This window comes from Hippopotamus amphibius, chromosome 7 (assembly GCF_030028045.1).
Source record: "Hippopotamus amphibius kiboko isolate mHipAmp2 chromosome 7, mHipAmp2.hap2, whole genome shotgun sequence".
Lineage (NCBI taxonomy): Eukaryota > Metazoa > Chordata > Mammalia > Artiodactyla > Hippopotamidae > Hippopotamus > Hippopotamus amphibius.
In genome coordinates this window covers 140,698,749-140,716,472 of record NC_080192.1, presented here as the reverse complement: position 1 = coordinate 140,716,472, position 17,724 = coordinate 140,698,749, and the positions used below count along the sequence as shown (strand labels likewise).

At 48.4% G+C, this 17,724-nt stretch overlaps 1 protein-coding gene across 2 annotated transcripts in view; it reads left to right on the top strand.

Annotated features, from left to right (window-relative positions):
• Nucleotides 1–11,322, top strand: part of LPIN1 (lipin 1) — a 50,394-nt gene extending 39,072 nt beyond the window's left edge. For both annotated transcript variants that reach the window (XM_057742506.1, XM_057742505.1), the window contains 4 exons: nt 2,280–2,432; nt 5,214–5,328; nt 6,582–6,685; nt 9,900–11,322. In XM_057742506.1, coding sequence (XP_057598489.1) covers nt 2,280–2,432; nt 5,214–5,328; nt 6,582–6,685; nt 9,900–10,059 — 532 coding nt within the window. In that variant the 3' untranslated portion in view covers nt 10,060–11,322. The remainder of the gene's footprint in view (nt 1–2,279; nt 2,433–5,213; nt 5,329–6,581; nt 6,686–9,899) is intronic.
• Nucleotides 11,323–17,724: the final 6,402 nt, after the last annotated feature.

Here is a 17,724-nt window from a genome sequence, read left to right as displayed (position 1 = left end):
CAAGCTGATCTCTCTGTGCTCTGTAGCAGCTTCCCACTAGCCATCTGTTTTACTTTTGGTAGTGTGTATGTGTCGATGCTACTCTCTCACTACATCCCAGCTTCCCTCCCCACCCCCCACCCCCCGCCCCCGTGTCCTCAAGTCTGTTCTCTACATCTACATCTCTATCCCTGCCCTGCCACTAGCTTCATCAGTACCATTTTTCTAGATTCCATATATATGCGTTAGCCTACGGTATTTGTTTTTCTCTTTCTGATTTACTTCACCCCGTATGACAGACTCTAGGTCCATCCACCTGACTACAGATAACTCAGTTTCATTCCTTTTTATGGCTGAGTAATATTCCATTGTATATATGTGCCACATCTTCTTTATCCATTCATCTGTAGATGGACATTTAGGTCCAAGCACTGTTTTGGGGGCTGGCGTTACAGTGAGGAAGAAGACAAAGTCTCCATCCCCAGGGAGAGTATGGATTAATGGGACACAGTCAAACAAGGGGCTGTCGTGTAATGTTAGCCATCACCGTGTGAGGAAGAGAGCAGAGCAAGGGCTTAGTGCCCAGGGTGAGGGTGAGGGAGGGTGTGTTTTATCACATAGGCGGACGAGGGAGTGCCTGCGAGGAGGTGCTGTCTGAACAGGTCTGGATGAGGTGAGGGGCAGGCGAGCCCGAGGGTCTGGGGAAACAGTGTCCGGGCAGCAGGATCGGCAGGTGCAGGAAGGGGTGTGGCAGGTGGGAGGACCAGGGAGGACACCTGTGTCCAGCCAGGCGCCAGGGAGCTGATGGGGTTGGAGAGAAAGGCGGGGACCAGGTCTCAGTGGCTCTGTGGGTCATGGCAAGGAATTTGGATTATATCTGAGAAATTGGCAAGGCTCTGGAGAGTTGAATATGAAATTTTAAGCCTTCTTTCTAAATGGAGACTTGGTGGGAGGGGGCGGGGAAATGATTCAGGCTGTTGCGGGAAAAGAGGCCAGAGGTCCTGCTGGAGGTATAGACCAGCGCCAGGGCGGGGGTGGGGGGGACTGAGGGTGGTACGGGGCTCATAGCATTATGGGTGGGACTGAGTGGGCTTGCTGATGGTTTGGGGTGGGGGGTGGAGGTGGTTGTGAGGAAAATAGAAACCCAGGGGGGCCCCTGAGATGTGGGCCTCACATCTGGGCCAATGGGGGTGCCACCGCCTGAGGTGGGGTGTCTGCATGTGTTGGAGATACTGTTGTGTATCTGATGAGTAAGGTGGGGTTTGCAGTTGAGTATATTGCCCTGGAGCTTAAGAGTGGGATCTGGGCTGTGAATGTGAATTTGGGAGATATCAGTGTGTAGATGGTGCGCAGAATTTTTAAAATATATTTAATCCAATATGTTAAATATTATCATTTAAACGTACTCAATATAAAAATTCTTAATGGGATGTATCTTACAGTATAGGATGTCTTTTATATAGTAAGGCGTTGAAGTTTGATATATATTTTATATTTGTAGCACATCTCATTTCAGACTCAAGTTTTCGGCAGTTCAAGAAAAGGGAAATGTAGTTCTACTGAAGTAACAAAGTTGTATTTCATAGAAGAATCTTCCCATGATCTGTTTTTCACTCTCAACACTTCAGACACCAGATGTGTGGGGTTGTCACACGAAGCCATTCCCGAATTCTCTGCAGACACCAACTGGGTGTCCAACAATTTAGTTTAATTCTGTCACTAACTACCTGTGGTTAGTGCAGACCCCGCAGGTTAGGGGCTCATTCCCACAAGGCTGCCCCAAATTCAGACACCAGTCGTAAGTGGTAGGTCCCCAGCTTACCCGCACTTCTGCCTGGCCTGGCTACAAAATGACGGTTCCCACACGCCCTCCTCAGGTCTGATGGTGGCTCCTAGGACTTAGGGAAACACATTCACCGGTTTATCTTATCAGGGTATCATAAAGGATACAGCTGAACAGCCAGATGGAGACGTATGAATGGTCCAGGTACAGGCAGCTTGGCTAGTTTGATGCCTCTGACCTCAGTTTCCCTAACAGTAAAGCGGGAGGAACACAGCTACTGAACGAGGTTCCCATGAGGATTAAACCAAGTGAGGCCGTGAAGGTGCTCAGTCAGCGACCGGGAAAGGCGTTCGGGCTTCTGTCTTGATTGAGAATAAGGTTTTCTAGAGTGCGGCCTTTTGCTTGGCAGTTACAGCCACGCCCTTCCTCCTGAAACAGATGCGGCTCAGGGTTTGTGCGTGCAAAACGGCCCCATCGTGTGATGCCATGAAGTGTGAACGTTTCGTCTCTTTTTTAGAAACGGATACAAGTTTCTGTACTGCTCCGCGCGGGCCATCGGGATGGCAGACATGACGCGGGGCTACCTGCACTGGGTCAACGAGCGGGGCACGGTGCTGCCGCAGGGCCCGCTGCTGCTCAGCCCCAGCAGCCTCTTCTCCGCCCTGCACAGGTGAGGGCTCAGCCGCCGCCCCCGCCCCGCCCCCGCAGGCCGGCTCAGGACCCCTCGCCTGCTCCTGGGAGGGGTTGCCAGAGTAGCCTCTTCACGCGCCCTCCCATCCGGCATCTCCGCTCCGGGTGGGCACCGGAGACTCATCCTCAAGTGCAGGTCCGGCCTCGGCACCCATCAGCATCCTTCGCTGGCTCTTCGCTGGCTACTCACGGCCCTGGGGAGAAAGCCCACGGCCGCGGGCTCATCACCAGCTGTCCTGTGCTCCTCTCCCGCCTCGTTCTCTCCGGGTTCTGGGGCGTGTGCGGGACCGTCTCTGTCATCCCGAGAGATGCTTTCTGCTTGGAGCCTTAGCACGTGCTGCCCTCCTTTGTGGAGGCGCTGCCCTCTCCCTGTGTTGCTGGCCTGAGTCTCAGTGACTCTGAGAATCGACGTGCTTTCTGCCTAATCAGGGACCTCGGCTGGGTTCAGCGGCCCCTCTGCCAGCCACCACCACCACCCGCCTGGCCGGGGATGCCTGTAATGAACACGTGTCCTCTCTGAGTCCTGGTCACGCTGTTTATTTTAGCAGACCACCAGCCCATTTCTGGTGACCCACTCCCCTTCTCGTTTGTGTCCGCATTCAGGGCTGCCAAGGCTAACTGAGGCTGGCCTCCTGGGGTGGGGGCAGGAAAGCAGTGGCCTCCCTGGAGCTGGGGGCCCAGGGCAGTGTTCCACGCTGCTCTCAAAGCAGTGGATTGACGTTTGAGACTTATAATCACACAGTCACTCGTGTGTCTGTGTATAAGAGATGTAGACATAAGGCCCTTGTCGTGCTAAGGAGGGTTCTGGAGTCCACAGAAGTCCATGCAGAGCCAGGACCAGCCACTGGGTCTCTGACACTCCGTCTGGGGCTCCGTTATCACCACCATCATCTAAATTGCATTTCGATTAGGTGCAGGGCATCAATATCTATATCTACGCCTGTATCTGCAGTATCTCTGTAACATATGCAAGCTGAAAGGGACCCTTGAGGTCATCCAGTAATCAAACAGTGAACACCAGCCTGCCCGTGAGCCAGATAAAGCAGGAGGATGTACCACTGCATCCCAAGTCCTGCTTCCTCTCATCCCTCCCCCTGAGTGGTGATGGTCACCACTGTCCCTGGGTTCCCTGCTCCTCTCCATAGTTAGCACATGTATGTGTACGCCTAACCAGTATGTTTAACTGTGCCCATTTGTGAACGTTATGTAAACGAATCGTAGGCTCTTCTGGAACTCGCTGTTACCGCGCAACATTACATTCCCAGGATTGCTGGGAGTAGCTGTAACTGGCTCGTTTCCGCTTCTGAGTAGGTCCCGTTGGACTCCACCGCAGCCCCCTTCTCCGCTCTCCTGTTGGTGCGTGCCCGAGCCACTTCCGGTTTTCTGCTCTTCAGGCCGTGCTGCTTGTGTGTCCTCTGGGGGCACCTGGGCAGTATTTCTCCAGGGTATACACCCAGGAGCGGGATGGCTGGGCCGCAGAGCGTGCACACATTTGGGCATCTCAGGCCATCGCAAACTGTGGTCCAAAGTAGTTGAACTAATTTGTGCACCAGCAGCAAACCGTGCAAAGTGTTCCTTCCGTCGGCTTTGCTTTCTTGCCTACGCATTGTCAGCCGTTTACATTTTTGCTGGTCTGGTGGGTAAGAAATGCCTGTTTTCACGTGTTTATTGGCCATTTGGGCTTCCTCTTCTGTGAAGTGCCTGTACACATCTTTCCCTTATTTTCCTTTTGATTTGTAAGAGTGTTATAGATTCTATAGACGTAGCCTTTGTTATGAGTGCTACAAATATCTTTTCCCAGTTTATGGCTTTTGACGAACATAAATCTGAGTTTCTTGTAGCTGAACAGATCATTTCCCCTGTAGTTGGTACTTTCTGTGTGTCGACAAAGCCTTCCCTGACTGTGGGCCTGAGGAAGGTCTATATTTTATCTAAAGGTCGTTGTCTTTCACGTTGAGGTCTGGAATTCACCAGGAGTTGATTTTTGTACAGAGAAGGCAGGAGGGGTCCGTTTTCATTTTTTTTCCCTACGGGGAGATTCAGTTGCCCCAGCACCATTTGCTGAAAAGACTCCAAGATGCCGTTTTCCTCTGCTTTGACTTGTCATCGTGGTTGTAAATCAAGGGCCCATAAATGTGTGCCTCTCTTTCTGGGCTTCGTTCATCTGTGTAACTGTTCGAGTCACTTTCCACAAAGACTTACAGACGACAACCTGGTGAGAGTTTAATTGAAATTACAGTGAATCTATAGACCAATAGAGAATGAATATCTCATTATAATATTGAATCTTCCAAGTCAATTATATGGTATAGGTCTCCGTTTATTTAGGTCTTCCCTAATATACTGTAATAAAGTTTTTTACTTATTTAGGATTTTTGCACCAGCATTCCCAAATGAGATTGGCCCACACTTTCCCCATACTTTACTACCTCTTGCGGTTTAGTTTTTGAGGTCACGCTGGCATCATGAAACAGGTCTGGAGAGGTTCTCTCTCTTTCTGTGCCCTGGAATTCTTTGTTCCTTGCATGACTGGTGGGGGTGTTTGGCGAAATCACTTACCCGGGGCGTTTTCCTTGTGGGAGGACTTGAAAGTACGGATTCACTTTCCGTCCAGTCGGCTTAACCAACTTACATGTATTTAACCTCTGAAGATATGAAAATGCTCTTAGTATCCCAGCACCTTTGACAGTTAAAAGTAGTTTGATGCTAATGAAGTTTACACTCTTGTGGCGACCCATTATTTATTTGTTTGTTTTAACAGAGAAGTGATCGAAAAGAAGCCAGAGAAGTTTAAAGTCCAGTGTTTGACAGACATCAAAAACCTGTTTTTTCCAAATACAGAACCCTTTTATGCTGCTTTTGGAAACCGACCGGCTGTAAGTAGTAGTCGGGTATACATGAGCTCTTGAAATTACTGTCTGTTCTGACAGCCGTCATCTGAAAGGCTGGCCTAGACTTCATGTGAAGCCAGATACCCCTCCTACTACAAATAACCGCTAAAGAGCCGCTTGCCTGCGTCTAAAGGCAAGGGGATCATCGTTATTTCGCCGCCTGTAGTTTTGTTTGAAGGTGGGCTCGTGGGTTTCAGTTTGAAGTTTGAAACTGGAAACTTTAAATTCCAAATTGCTTGCTAAATTAGTGAAACAAGAACATTAAATAGGATTAGTTAGACCCTTTCTACCGGAAGGAACCACACACAAAGCACAAAGGTGAATTCGGTGTCTCAGGTTTTGAGTGTTGTTTCCTGTGGTAAGAGTAATACTTTGAGATTTTGTGTGTATTTCCCCCATTTGCTGGAAAGTTCAGCATTCTGGAGGATATAGTTGAGTACTTACTTCCCAGTAAGAAAATTCTCCTGCTTTTGAAACTCAGGCCCAAGAAAATGGGTCACAGAATAACCTTAAGGAATGTTAGAATTATAGGGCATGTGGTGGTGGTTTGCTTTTTAACTCAGTTCTTGAATAGAGGAGTGAACTGGGGCCCAGAGAGGACAACTGACTTACTGGTTTCACATCCAGAGACATTCTTTCTCTCCACTACTTGGAGGTATTGTTTGAGCTTAATGGAAGTTTTATAATGCAGGCAGACCTTGTTTTATTGTGCTTCAATTTATTACGCTCTGCAAATGTTGCATTTTTTTTTTTTCCCACAAATTGAAAGTTGTGGCAACCCTGCATTGAGCAAGTGTATCGGCACCATTTTTCCATCAGCATTTGCTCACGTCCTGTCTCTGTGTCATCTTTTGGCAATTCTCGCAATATTTCAAGCTTTTTCATGATTTTATACATTACGGTGATCTGGGATCAGTGATCTGTGATGTAACTACTAGGACTTGGTGAAGGTTCAGATGGGGGTTAACATTTTTCAGCAATAAAGTATTTTTTTAATGAAGGTACACACTTTTCAGACATGATGCTGTTGCACACTTAGTGCAGTATAGTGTGAACGTAACTTTTATATACACCAGGAAACTGAAACATTCGTGTGATTGCCTTTATTAGCTTTGTTGTGGTGTCTGGGACTGAACCCACTTCATAGGTCTGCCTATGTTAGTATCAAATCTGAAAAATCACGTGTTTTGTATTTACAGTGAACTCTTTTCTTCTAATTAACACTTTACCAAATATAGGATGTGTACTCGTACAAGCAAGTGGGAGTGTCTCTGAACAGGATATTCACTGTCAATCCCAAAGGAGAGCTGGTGCAGGAGCACGCGAAGACCAACATCTCCTCGTGAGTATCGTGCGCCCTCCGTGGGATCGCTGCGTCATCGTCTTGACCCTGGAGTGGTGTTTCACAGTTAACAGTATATGTTTTAAATCCTTTGGTGCCTATATTTTAATCTTTAATTCCTACAAGGAAAACCTATTTTAACTCCTTGGATTTTGTCCAGAACCTACCTTTTGGACAACCTGGATTAAATCAGATCCCCTCTAGGTCGAAAATCTAAGCAAGCGGTTAGATGCTGCCACAGAGTGGAATGGCATGAATTTGAAAACTACTGGCTTACATTTGCCAAATTTGCTTTGAAAGCCTAGACTGCGAATTAGAAATGTAACCAAATTAAAATATCCTGAGAAGCTATATTTAAAGATGAGGAACCTCTATAGCCCTTCGCATACTGATCTGTAATACTATTCTCACCAGAAACATGGCTGTGTGACTGTAAGGATTCCTCTCGTATTTTTGGCTGAAGCCCGTTCTCCCCGAAGCTGTGGGCTGAACCGGGTTATTGTTTACAGAGAGGCCTCCTGGCTGGCTGGCTGGGGGTCTCCCTTGACTTGGATGTGTCTCGCTTTGGGTTCCTGACTTCTTACAGTGGAGAGTGTTTCCTCACCTTTGCCCGCTGGGTGATGTCAGGCAGACAGGTGTCATCCTGCCTTGTCCATTTCGGAGGCCGCACCCCTGCTGGCCTGGTCCCTGTAGACCTGGAACACTGCCTTTGGCCTGAGTGACCCCAGGGGGCCTCTTGGGGCCCTTCTCATGTAGAGGAGTTGGACTGGGGGAGTTTGGGTCTAGTGTTTTCCCAGGGATTGGTATTTTGGTTTTTTTCTTTCTTTCTTTCCCTTTCTTTCTTTCTTTCTTTCTTTCTTTCTTTCTTTCTTTCTTTCTTTCTTTCTTTCTTTCTTTCTTTCTTTCTCTCTCTCTCTCTCTCTCTCTCTCTCTTTCTTTCTTTCTTTTTCTTTCTCTCTTTCTCTCTTTCTCTCTCTCTCTTTCTTTCTTTCTTTTTTTTGTAGATTAGAGAACTAGGTTCCCCCAGGGCAGATTTTCACTGTCAAAGTGATCCTTTTATGCATTGGAGTCTAATCCAGCTTAAACAGGACAGTTCCAGGCTAAAGGGCTCCCTGGGTCTGCACCCCAAGCCTCCCTCCCCCATAGCCAGGCCAGGACCTAAGTAAGCAGTTCCCAGGATATGTGGGAGGAGAGGGGAGGGTGGAGCCAGGACCTGCTTCCATCCTTTAGAATGAGAGGCCTTGCCGGCCCTTTCCTTGTGGTTTTCTCCCCTTCCCGAGTTCTGAGTGGTCACCTCGACAATGTCTCCGTTCCCTCTTCTCCCCTGTTTCCCCACGTGAAAGCATTTCCTCGGTCTCGAGGAGATAGTGGATTTCCATTTAGGGTCAAAAGAACTCTCAGCTGATGGAACACTGCCTGGAAATGGCAAAGGTTTCTGCCCAGGCAGCAGCCGAGTGGCAAGTCTTATCATTAGGGGCGTGGAAAGGGAGACTCCAGCATCTATGGAGCTTTGCCCAGGAGGCGTCTGAGGTTATCCCGTTGGCCGAGCCTCTGGGGTGAAAATGCACGCTTTGTCCACGCCTCGTGGGAGAAAACTTTACATTTCACCAAAGAATGATGTCTTCTTCTCCCTGGACCTGGAGATGTGGTTATTCCCATGGGAGAGTGACTCTCCTTTCCCAGGAAAGCACACGCTTTTCTCTGGCACTGAGCTTTGTACCACCATTTCAAAGCCAAGTGGGTGCTTGCCTCTTGGAACCTGGGACATTGTCTTGGAGAAGTCCGGGACCCACACTGGCTGGGGAGGCTTCAGTGCTTGCTTTCTTGGTATTTGTGGCTGCCAGCACGTGAGCTCTGTTTGCCCTTGAAGGAGCCCGTGTGTGGAGGGTTGGTCCGAGAGAGGCACAGGTGGAGTGGGTTTGATTCTGGTGCCCCCGAACCCTGGTGATGAGCTGTGAACTACCCCCTGCAGGGAAGGGCCACCTCCTGGAGCCACGGAACTCAAACAAGCCAGAGGGGATTTTACAATTTTGTCTTAATCCCCAGGAAAGACAGTTCTTGCTTATTAAGAGAGATTTTCCCCATTTTGTGTAAGCACAATGTTTCTCATAAGTTCTTTGGAGGTCCTTTATTAAATACACACACTCATCCTTATTTAAAAGTTATTTTCTGCCTCAGAACATGCTAATTCCTTGCATTTGGATTTCAAAACTCCTTTCTGGTTCTTAGCAAATAGGAACTGGAGAGGGACTGGTGACTGTCAGGGAGGACTCTGGGGATATGCAGAGAGGCCTGGGCTTGTCGCAGTTTCTGGTTGGAGGTGCCCAGAGGTTGAAAATGCATATTCAGTACAACAACTTTCTTTTTGTAGTTCTAGGCCACAGAAACTAATATGCAGCATCTTCTTTGGAATACACAAAACACAGAGGGAGAGTATTGCAGAGAGCATTGAGAAACACTGATCAGGCCAAGTCCATATTCTAGAAGGACTTGAGGCCCAGAGAGGGCAAGACACCTGTCCAGGGTCCCACAGCAGTAAGATGGGAGTAGATCCCAGGTTTCTTGACCCTCGTGCCAACCAGGGCTTTTTTCCCTGAAGCTAATTATTAGCCAGGGCGAATTATTTTATAATGTTAACCGTTTATTGTTGAACAAATTTGTGGAGCATCAGTTCACAGTATTTTCCTGGGACATACTTTATTTCATTTAATTCTCACGTGAACGCTGTGCACAGGTTTCATTTTCTCCCTTGACAGTTGAGGAAACTGTGGCTTAGAGAGATGAAGCCACTTGCCGGAGACGCCACAGCTCGTCAGTGGCAGAGCTGACGGTCAAATCCGAGTCTCCTACCTGCAGGGCCCAGGGCCCAGTGCCCTTTCATGGCATGGTGAAGCGGGCCCTGGGTGATGCTCCAAAGATGAGCTTTCTCTGTGATTCTCTCCACCTGCTGCCCACCCACCCCAGCCCCAGGTGGGTGGTGGTGTGTCTGTCATGGGGCCGTCTCTGACTCCTCCTTGTCAGACTCTCTGATTTCCCATTAATTAGTGAGGGATTATTCTAGAACAGTCTCCCGCGTGTTAGGCACGTGGTCCACTCCTCTGGGTCGTGGATTCCTCCTGACTCCTGGCCCCAGTGCAGGGTGCGGGGTGCGTGCAGGTGTCCCACGTGGCCACGTGTCCCTCACAGACGGTGATGCTGTCCATTTTCCTTCCAGGTACGTGAGACTCTGCGAAGTGGTCGACCACGTTTTCCCCTTGCTGAAAAGGAGCCATTCTTCCGACTTCCCTTGCTCAGACACGTTCAGTAACTTCACCTTTTGGAGAGAGCCACCGCCACCCTTTGAAAACCAGGATGTTCATTCTGCATCATCATAGAACGTTCCAGGCCACCTCCTGACATCCTGTGAAGACTGGGCGCCCCCCTCCCCTCATTAAAGGATAGGTTTGGGGATGAGCAGTCGTTTACTTAAGAGCAGAGAGAATCGAGGAGCACGCCTCTCCCCGTCCCCCTCGTCGGGGTTGACATTTCTAAGCCGCGTGTGAAGGGTGTATGTCCTGTCCTGGGTGGGGCATCAAGCGCGTCCCTGTGTGGAGGCTGTGCCCCGTTGTGGCTTCAAGCCCGTTGCCGCGCTGCCCTACCCAGCCCGCTCCAGGCCAGAGCAGTTAGTGGGCAGGATGGGCTGTGAACCGGGGGTCCCTGGGATGACGGGATCCAGGGAGGGGCGCCAGGCGAGCATGACTCCGGGAGAGTGGGGACACATTGCTGTGTGGTGGTTCGTGCCAGGTCTGCTGTGCACAGTGGGAGGGCTGTGGAGGGTCCCTTGACCTGAACCCGAGATCTCGGAAGGGACTCCAAACCTCACCGTTCTGGGCCTTGACCTTGTGGATGTCCCCTTGCAGTATTTGCCGACCGGTCTGATGTTTAGCTGATAAGTTCTTTAATTTCTCTGGTTAAAGCGAACCTATATAACTGGCATATTTCCCCTCATTTTTGTGGCAAAAGGCTGGAATATTTTTGCCTTAATGCATCCGTGGCAGACGTTTTGTTTAGAATGCGCTTTGTCCAGCTCCCTGTAACTCTGCAATGCCTTAAGTTCGGATTATAGGAGATATTACTAAGGCCGTATTTCGAATCACTTTGACCCTCTGCCAGCAACCTGTCCAGCAAGGCGCTGCTGAAAATGTGGGCTCGAACAGAGCTTATGCCAAATGGTGATGATGGCCGTTTCTGTTGGGAGCTCTCAACAGAAACCGGTTGGTTTTAAGAAAATAGTTTGAAGAAGTTAAATTATATTCTTTGTAGATAGTATTATTTATTACTTTGCTCTGATTGGGTTACTGTTATAAGCATTTTAGCCATATTCTTTCTATTATAACTGTCAGTAGTACATTAAAAAGATATACGTGTTAGACCATCCAAAGAGCCTTATTTTGTAATTCTCACAACACTGACCTTTTGGAATATACGAGTCATACTTTATATTTCCCTTAGCTTGCCCCGCTCAGATTAAGAGCAAGTGGATAAGTCGTCATTTAAGTGACATTCTTCAAGTCAGTTGAAGATGCTTCTTTTACTTGTTTATTCAGTTGGCTTGTGGAGAGAATAATTTGAAAAGTGAAAGAATTATTTTGGTAAAAGATTTTGTTTTACTTTTCAAACTATTATTTTTTTAAAGAGCGTTTTACTCCAGTGATTGAAATGCTCTCCTATTTAAATTGCATGCTCAGAGTCACGGGAGGCACACACGGACAGCTGAATGCAGTTTTACTCTTTCTGTGAAAGAAAATCCAGAGGCTTGGCTTCGCTGTCGTCGGTGGGCCCTGCTGACCGCGGGCGCCTTTGCCGAGCCGTCCGCGTGGCCACACAGAGAAACACAAACACCTGTGCGTAGCTGATTGCACGTTTGCGCAGAAGCAGGAACCGCATGTGCAGCCGCCCTTTTGGAGGCATTAAAAATAATTTAAAATAGTCCTGCCTTAACTTGGGCTTGCTCATTAGGGACCTTCAGAGGCTGCCTTCATTCTTTCTGCCACGGGGGTATTTTGGGGTGAATTTTAACGGCTGTGACCTAGGTGTAAGCGCACGGGCCTGCAGAGGCTGGCCGGCACAGTTTCTCCCTTGCACTGGGAGGAATTTGGCCGTGAGACTGGGCCACGTGTCCCTCGGGGCGTTCGTCCTTCATCAGCACGACCAGCCGTAGTCCTCTCTCGCGAGGGCATGCAGCTTTGGACCCCCCGTTTTGATGTACCCTCACCTTCCACACCGCTGTCCTCTGACATAGCACACCTTCCAGAAAGTCACACTCTCGGGTCTGTGTCAGGTTCAGAGTGTGGCCCCTGGAGAGGCTGTAACATTCACACCTGCCGCGTGGCTTCCGAAGATGAGGTTTGTGCCCAGGCAGCACTCACGCGTGTGCACATTGGTTTATCTGTGTTCACACGGCCGTAGCTCAGTGACCCCACAGCTGTGTGCTAGGGTGCTGTATGTAGACCACACATTTCAAAGTTGCCCGATGGAAACAGCTCCCTCCATAGTGACAAGTCAACAAACGTTCATCACATGTGATGAAGAAAAATGTGCACCCCTGGTACGTTGGAGAAAATGATTACACCTTCAGAGAGAATTCCCTTTTCCATTTTAGGTTTGGATCACCCCTTTAAATCTATTTTATTTACAACACTTGATCTGTATTTGTATATGCTGGTACGATGATCAGAATCACTGTAATACTTCATTGCGTTGTGCTGGAATGCAAAACTAGAATGTATTGTAATAAATGAGACCAATGAAAGACTTCTCTGAAAATCAGGTGTGTGAATTTTAAATAGTTTTTGGTAAGTTGCTGATTTCTTACTGTGTGATATCAAGCATATTTTCTACTCAAAAAAAAAAACCTCTTAAACTTATGGACTGTTCCATATTTGGAATAAAAGAGCCCGTCTTTTCTGATGCCTTTGGTGAAATACTGACGCTCTGTGTGCACTTGGGAGGGAAGGAGGGGTGAAGACGGAGAGGAGAGGGCTGCCCCCTGGGCTTGTCCCATCTTGATGGCAGTGACTCGGGAGCAGGGAGGGTTCAGTAAACACTGTACGTGAGATTCCTCCCAAGGCCTGGCCTGTAATCCTGTTTAACGTGGGGCTCTCACACAGGTAGGCGCTGTTCCATGTTCTTGTATGGGGTGTCTGCAGTCAGGTGCAGCCACAAGAGAAAAGACAAGAGAGGCTCAGGGAAACCAAGCTTATTATACTCACAGGTTCTCAGAATGGGAGGCAGCTCGCCAGCAGGGCCACGTGAGGAAGCACCAGGGGGGGCAGGGGAGCCCAGGCCACGACCTTTATTGGGATTTCTGCAGGAAAGGCAGGGCAAGTGGCCTAGCTTTGGACCGGCCAGTGTGAATCATCTCAGTGGCCTCCAGGCTATGGGGTGCCCCTTGGTTGCCTGGTGCCTGGCCCTGGGCTGTTTAGGGCAGAGGAACAGTGCCTCCTGGGGTGCACAGGCCAGACAGAGGAGGTCTGGCTGTGGATCAGCTAGTTTGCGTATCACAGTCTGCTCTAGGTGGGCCCTTGGCCATCTGTAAAGAGTGACTAGCTAGCTTCTCCCAGCCAGAATGGTTTTTTTTTTTTACTATTTTTTTATTTTTTTATTATTTTTTTTTTGGGGGGGGTACACCAGGTTCAATCATCTGTTTTTATACACATATCCCCCTATTCCCTCCCTTCCTTGACTCCCCCACCTCGAGTCCCCCCCACCCTCCCTGCCCCAGTCCTCTAAGGCATCTTCCATCTTCAAGTTGGACTCCCTTTGTTATACAACAACTTCCCACTGACTATTTTACAGTTGGTAGTATATATATGTCTGTGCTACTCTCTCGCTTCGTCTCAGTTTCCCCTTCACCTCCCGCCCCCTCCCATACCTCGAGTTCTCCTAGAACGGTTTTTAAGATCACAAAACAGTATAATATACATTAAAAAAGAAAGGTAGAGACAGTACAGCTTCCCTTGCCTCACATCCACTGTCCTCGTTTTTTGGCCTCTTTCTGTGTATACCCTATTCGTTTCTCGTTTTGAACAAATCAATCAAAAGCCTTGACAAGTTCACCCAGATAACTTGAAAACCGTCCAAATTCTTATGGATTTGCACATTCTCATCATGCCTGAGACATCCCATTGATTTACCTACGAGCATCAGTCTAAGCGTTTTTGGAATAAATGTAAGAATATTGGTCCTTAAATACCTCAAAGATGTCTGCACAGGGTACTAGGCTGAGGTCCTCATGAAGCCCAGATCCAAACAGTTCATCTCTGCATGCCTGTGTATCTTAAAAACAAAACAAACTCTCATTGAGCTGAACAGCACAGATTTATTCTGACCCTGATTTCAAGTTGTAGGTGCTTTTATCTGTAAAATAAAAATTGTGTAAACTGCAGTCTTGGGCCTGGCGACCCCCACCTGCTTGCCCATCACCACTTTCTCTCCGTGGAACCACTAGGCTATGCTGTTTCCATTCGGTTGTGCAGGCAGCCCTCACACGTGTGCAGCGGAAACCAGTTTGGTAGCTTGAATTTCCCGTGTCTCAGCTGTAATCACCTGAATATTCAAAATACTTCCTATCTTGGTTTCCAAACCCTGATATACCCCACCAGATTTGCCAGTGACATCGTCGGGTGTCAAGGAACATTGACGATGGGTCAGTGGCCACCGGCTTTGGACCTCAGAGTGACCTTTCCTATAAAAGGTAATAATATCAAGCAGCCCTGGTACAATCCTGGGACAGGAGAACAGGTGTGGAGGAACGTTACACAGGCCTCATTTAAATAAATTAAACTCTGGAATCCGACTTCCCCGATCCAGCAGGAGTGTTGTCCTAACCAGCTGTTCCAGGGAGCTTTGTCACATCACCCATCACTTCTTATTCATCTGCCTCCCTTTAAAACTGTCTGCACAAAGGCCTGTTCCCTGTTTCTACGGGGCTGGGGATTGTGGGGGGGATCCTGTCTCTGCCCTGAACAAAAAAGAAGGTGGTTAAAAACGCCACGAGAGTCTCCTTCCTGTTTCTGACCCTCTTTTCAACTCCCGCTGCAGTGGCAAGTGGAGGCGGGTGTCACCACCATTGCAACAGGGCTTGGTGCCTGCAGGAAGCCAGAATTCGAGCAGACAGATGTTGGCCCTGGAAGTCAGTGGCCCCCAGATGGCCACCGGGGGGCGCAATCCGTTTTGGTTTGACAGCTCAGTCTTTAAAAACGTTGTCCTGTCCTGACAAAGGCCCCTCGCTGTAGTGCTTGTGTTGGAGGCCAGCCAGGTGTGTTGGGGGCTTATGGGGAGAAAAAGGAGTAACTCACAGGACCGTTTGGGTGCCGAAGGGCCTTCACATGGCACAGCCCAAGGTCAAACGTCACTAACCGGCCTGGAGGAGGGGGCAGTTTGTGGCGGTGTGTCATTCAGGTCTAAGAACCATTTAGATCTGTGATTCTCAAAGTGTAGTCTCAGGGCCTGGGCTCCAGCATCAGAGCTTGTTAGGAATGCTTGTTGGGAAGCAGCTCCCTGGGCCTCCTGAATCAAAGCCTGGGCTTGGGGCCCACAGTCTGTGCGGATGAACCCTCCCCTGGATTCCGATGCATGCGCAAGTTCAGAGGACACACCTGAGGCCCGGATCCTGTTCCCAGGGAGCCGCTTCTGTGTTATAGCAGCTGACATCGAATTCTTATCTGACCTGGTCAGGGCGATAGGAAGGAGCTGCTGAAGGGAGAGAGGGCCCTGGAAACCCAATACAGCGGCTCGACTGAGTCCCGAGGGGGTCCTGAGCCTTTGATGCACAGCTGCCAGCCTGAGCCACCTTCCTGGGCATCTCAGTGTTCGCTGATGCCAGTGGGGAGGAGATCGTGCCTGTGACCAGGCTAGGTAGCTGAGGGCCTGTGAACCAGCAGACCTGGGCCGGGCCCAGATTTCTGATGCCTCCCTTCCTCCCGTAGATTGTTGGAGCCTTGAGGTGCTGTCCAGATGCCAGCGATCTTTTCACTGGTGCAGGAAGTCCATTCAGTCCTGCATTGCTTTTAATGAGTTTTGCAAGCAAGTAGCCTCTTCCGGTGACTCATTCTGCCTTTTGTGCACCGGAGATGGTGGTTTTAGGTTTCACTTTGGAAAGTAACCCCTACTTCTGCCGCTTTCTCCACTGCTGGAATCCGAACAAGTTACATTCATTTTGCAACAAAGAAATGTAAATGTAGGAGCGCCAGTCATATTTCTGCTCTGATTGTAAAAACATCCTTTTCCGAGATGGATGACAGAGCCAAGCAAGAAGAAATGGTTTATATTTTCAAGGAACACACTCATTTGGGAACTTTATATTTTTCCTTCCAGAGTGGCCTGATAGTTTCACTTTTATTCTTTTGTCTCCCTGATTCATATTTCAGGAATATCCTAAAAATAAACAGTACCTGTTGATTGTGTGAGGCGGTTAACCTCGGATTTATTGAAGGAGATTTAGTTCTGGACAAAAGTTCGTGTTCTTGCTTTCATGTGGTACACAGAGGGTGATAATGAAGAGCATTTCTTATGCAGTAAAATTGTTTTCATCTGGACTTTCTACAGAAATCAGTTTATGGTACCTAAATAGGTGAACTTCTTAGGATTAGAGAGTATGTGTTAAGCGGACAAATGCTATGTAGCATCTTTCCTCCAATTCAAATAATACAGTGATCTTCAAAATGTCACAGTCTTGAACGAAATTATTTTTATATAATTTTATTTAAATATGCATAAACAGAAAGCAGTAGCCCTTATACAATAATAAAACCAAGATGCATTTAAAATTAAGTGCAGATAAAACTATAGCACCCATGAAATTCAAATTAACCTGAATGTTATGTGGTAGAAAATGATGTATTAAAGCTAGTGAGATGATGCTGGATTTGGGTTTATAGTAGAAGTATCTGCATTTTATGTTTCATGGGTCAGCTTGAGTCTTTTGATTTTTGAGCATGGTGGGTCATCATTTAAATGGTCATTAACACTGACTTCTACGAAATACAGTCATGAAAACGTTCTTATTACCCATTTCCATCTGCATGGACGGCTAATGAGCTATTGCAGGTTCTTCCGACAGGATGGGGTCACCTCAGTAAACTGTCCGATGGGATGAGCGGGCACCCTTGGAAATGGGGACTTTGGTGTTTAGCCAGGGAATACACTACCGAGATTCCATTATCCTAATCTCCTCCGAAGTGCCATAGAATTTTCATTTGGACATAATGTGACATCATTTGGTACTTAAAAAATCAGCATACTTGGAGGTTGGGTCTGGGATGCCCATCACCCTTCTCTCCTCCAGGATTCTGACTGATGGAGCACAAATGGATCAAATGGGCACTCACAGGTCAAGCTTTTCTCCCCCAAATGACAGAAGCTGTGGATGTTGCCCGAAGTTTCATTGGAGTGTTTAAGTATATCTTTTCACCCCCCAACTAGAAAATTCCTTCTGTCTCTGGCTCCATGGAGAAGGGAATGTGCCTCCCACTTTGAGCCCAGCTGGCCTGCAACCCCTTACCACATGGCAGAAACTCAGCCCTCCAGCCCACCAGCGGGAACAGGGAGGAGTGGTCCTGTGGGCAGCTCCTCCCGCACCTGCAGCCCGGCCGTCCCTCTAACGATGGGGAGAGTCTGATAGGCTAAATGCACATTCTGCATGCTTTAAGGGAGGCAGGTGGGCAATTTCGTTTCTAGGGAGCCGAAGCTGTTCTGAAACTTCTAAGAATGGTCTTGCTTGCTTTGGGAGAAAGTTGGCGAGTGGTCAGGTAAGAACCTTCTCGTGGATTTGGGGGGCCCTGGGATGGCTTTTCTAGGAACTGGGGAACCAGGCCTGGCACTTCTTCCCATGAGCACTTCCTGTCACAGGAACTGGGGCAGGGGAGCTGAGCAGCTCCCGGATCCTCAAGGTCTATTCCAATTCACAGGGCACCTAGAGAAAAGATGGGGAGGGATCTAACCTTGACACCTGGAGGTGAATGGAATCTTAGTGTCTATCTCACCTGAGCTCCCAGCTC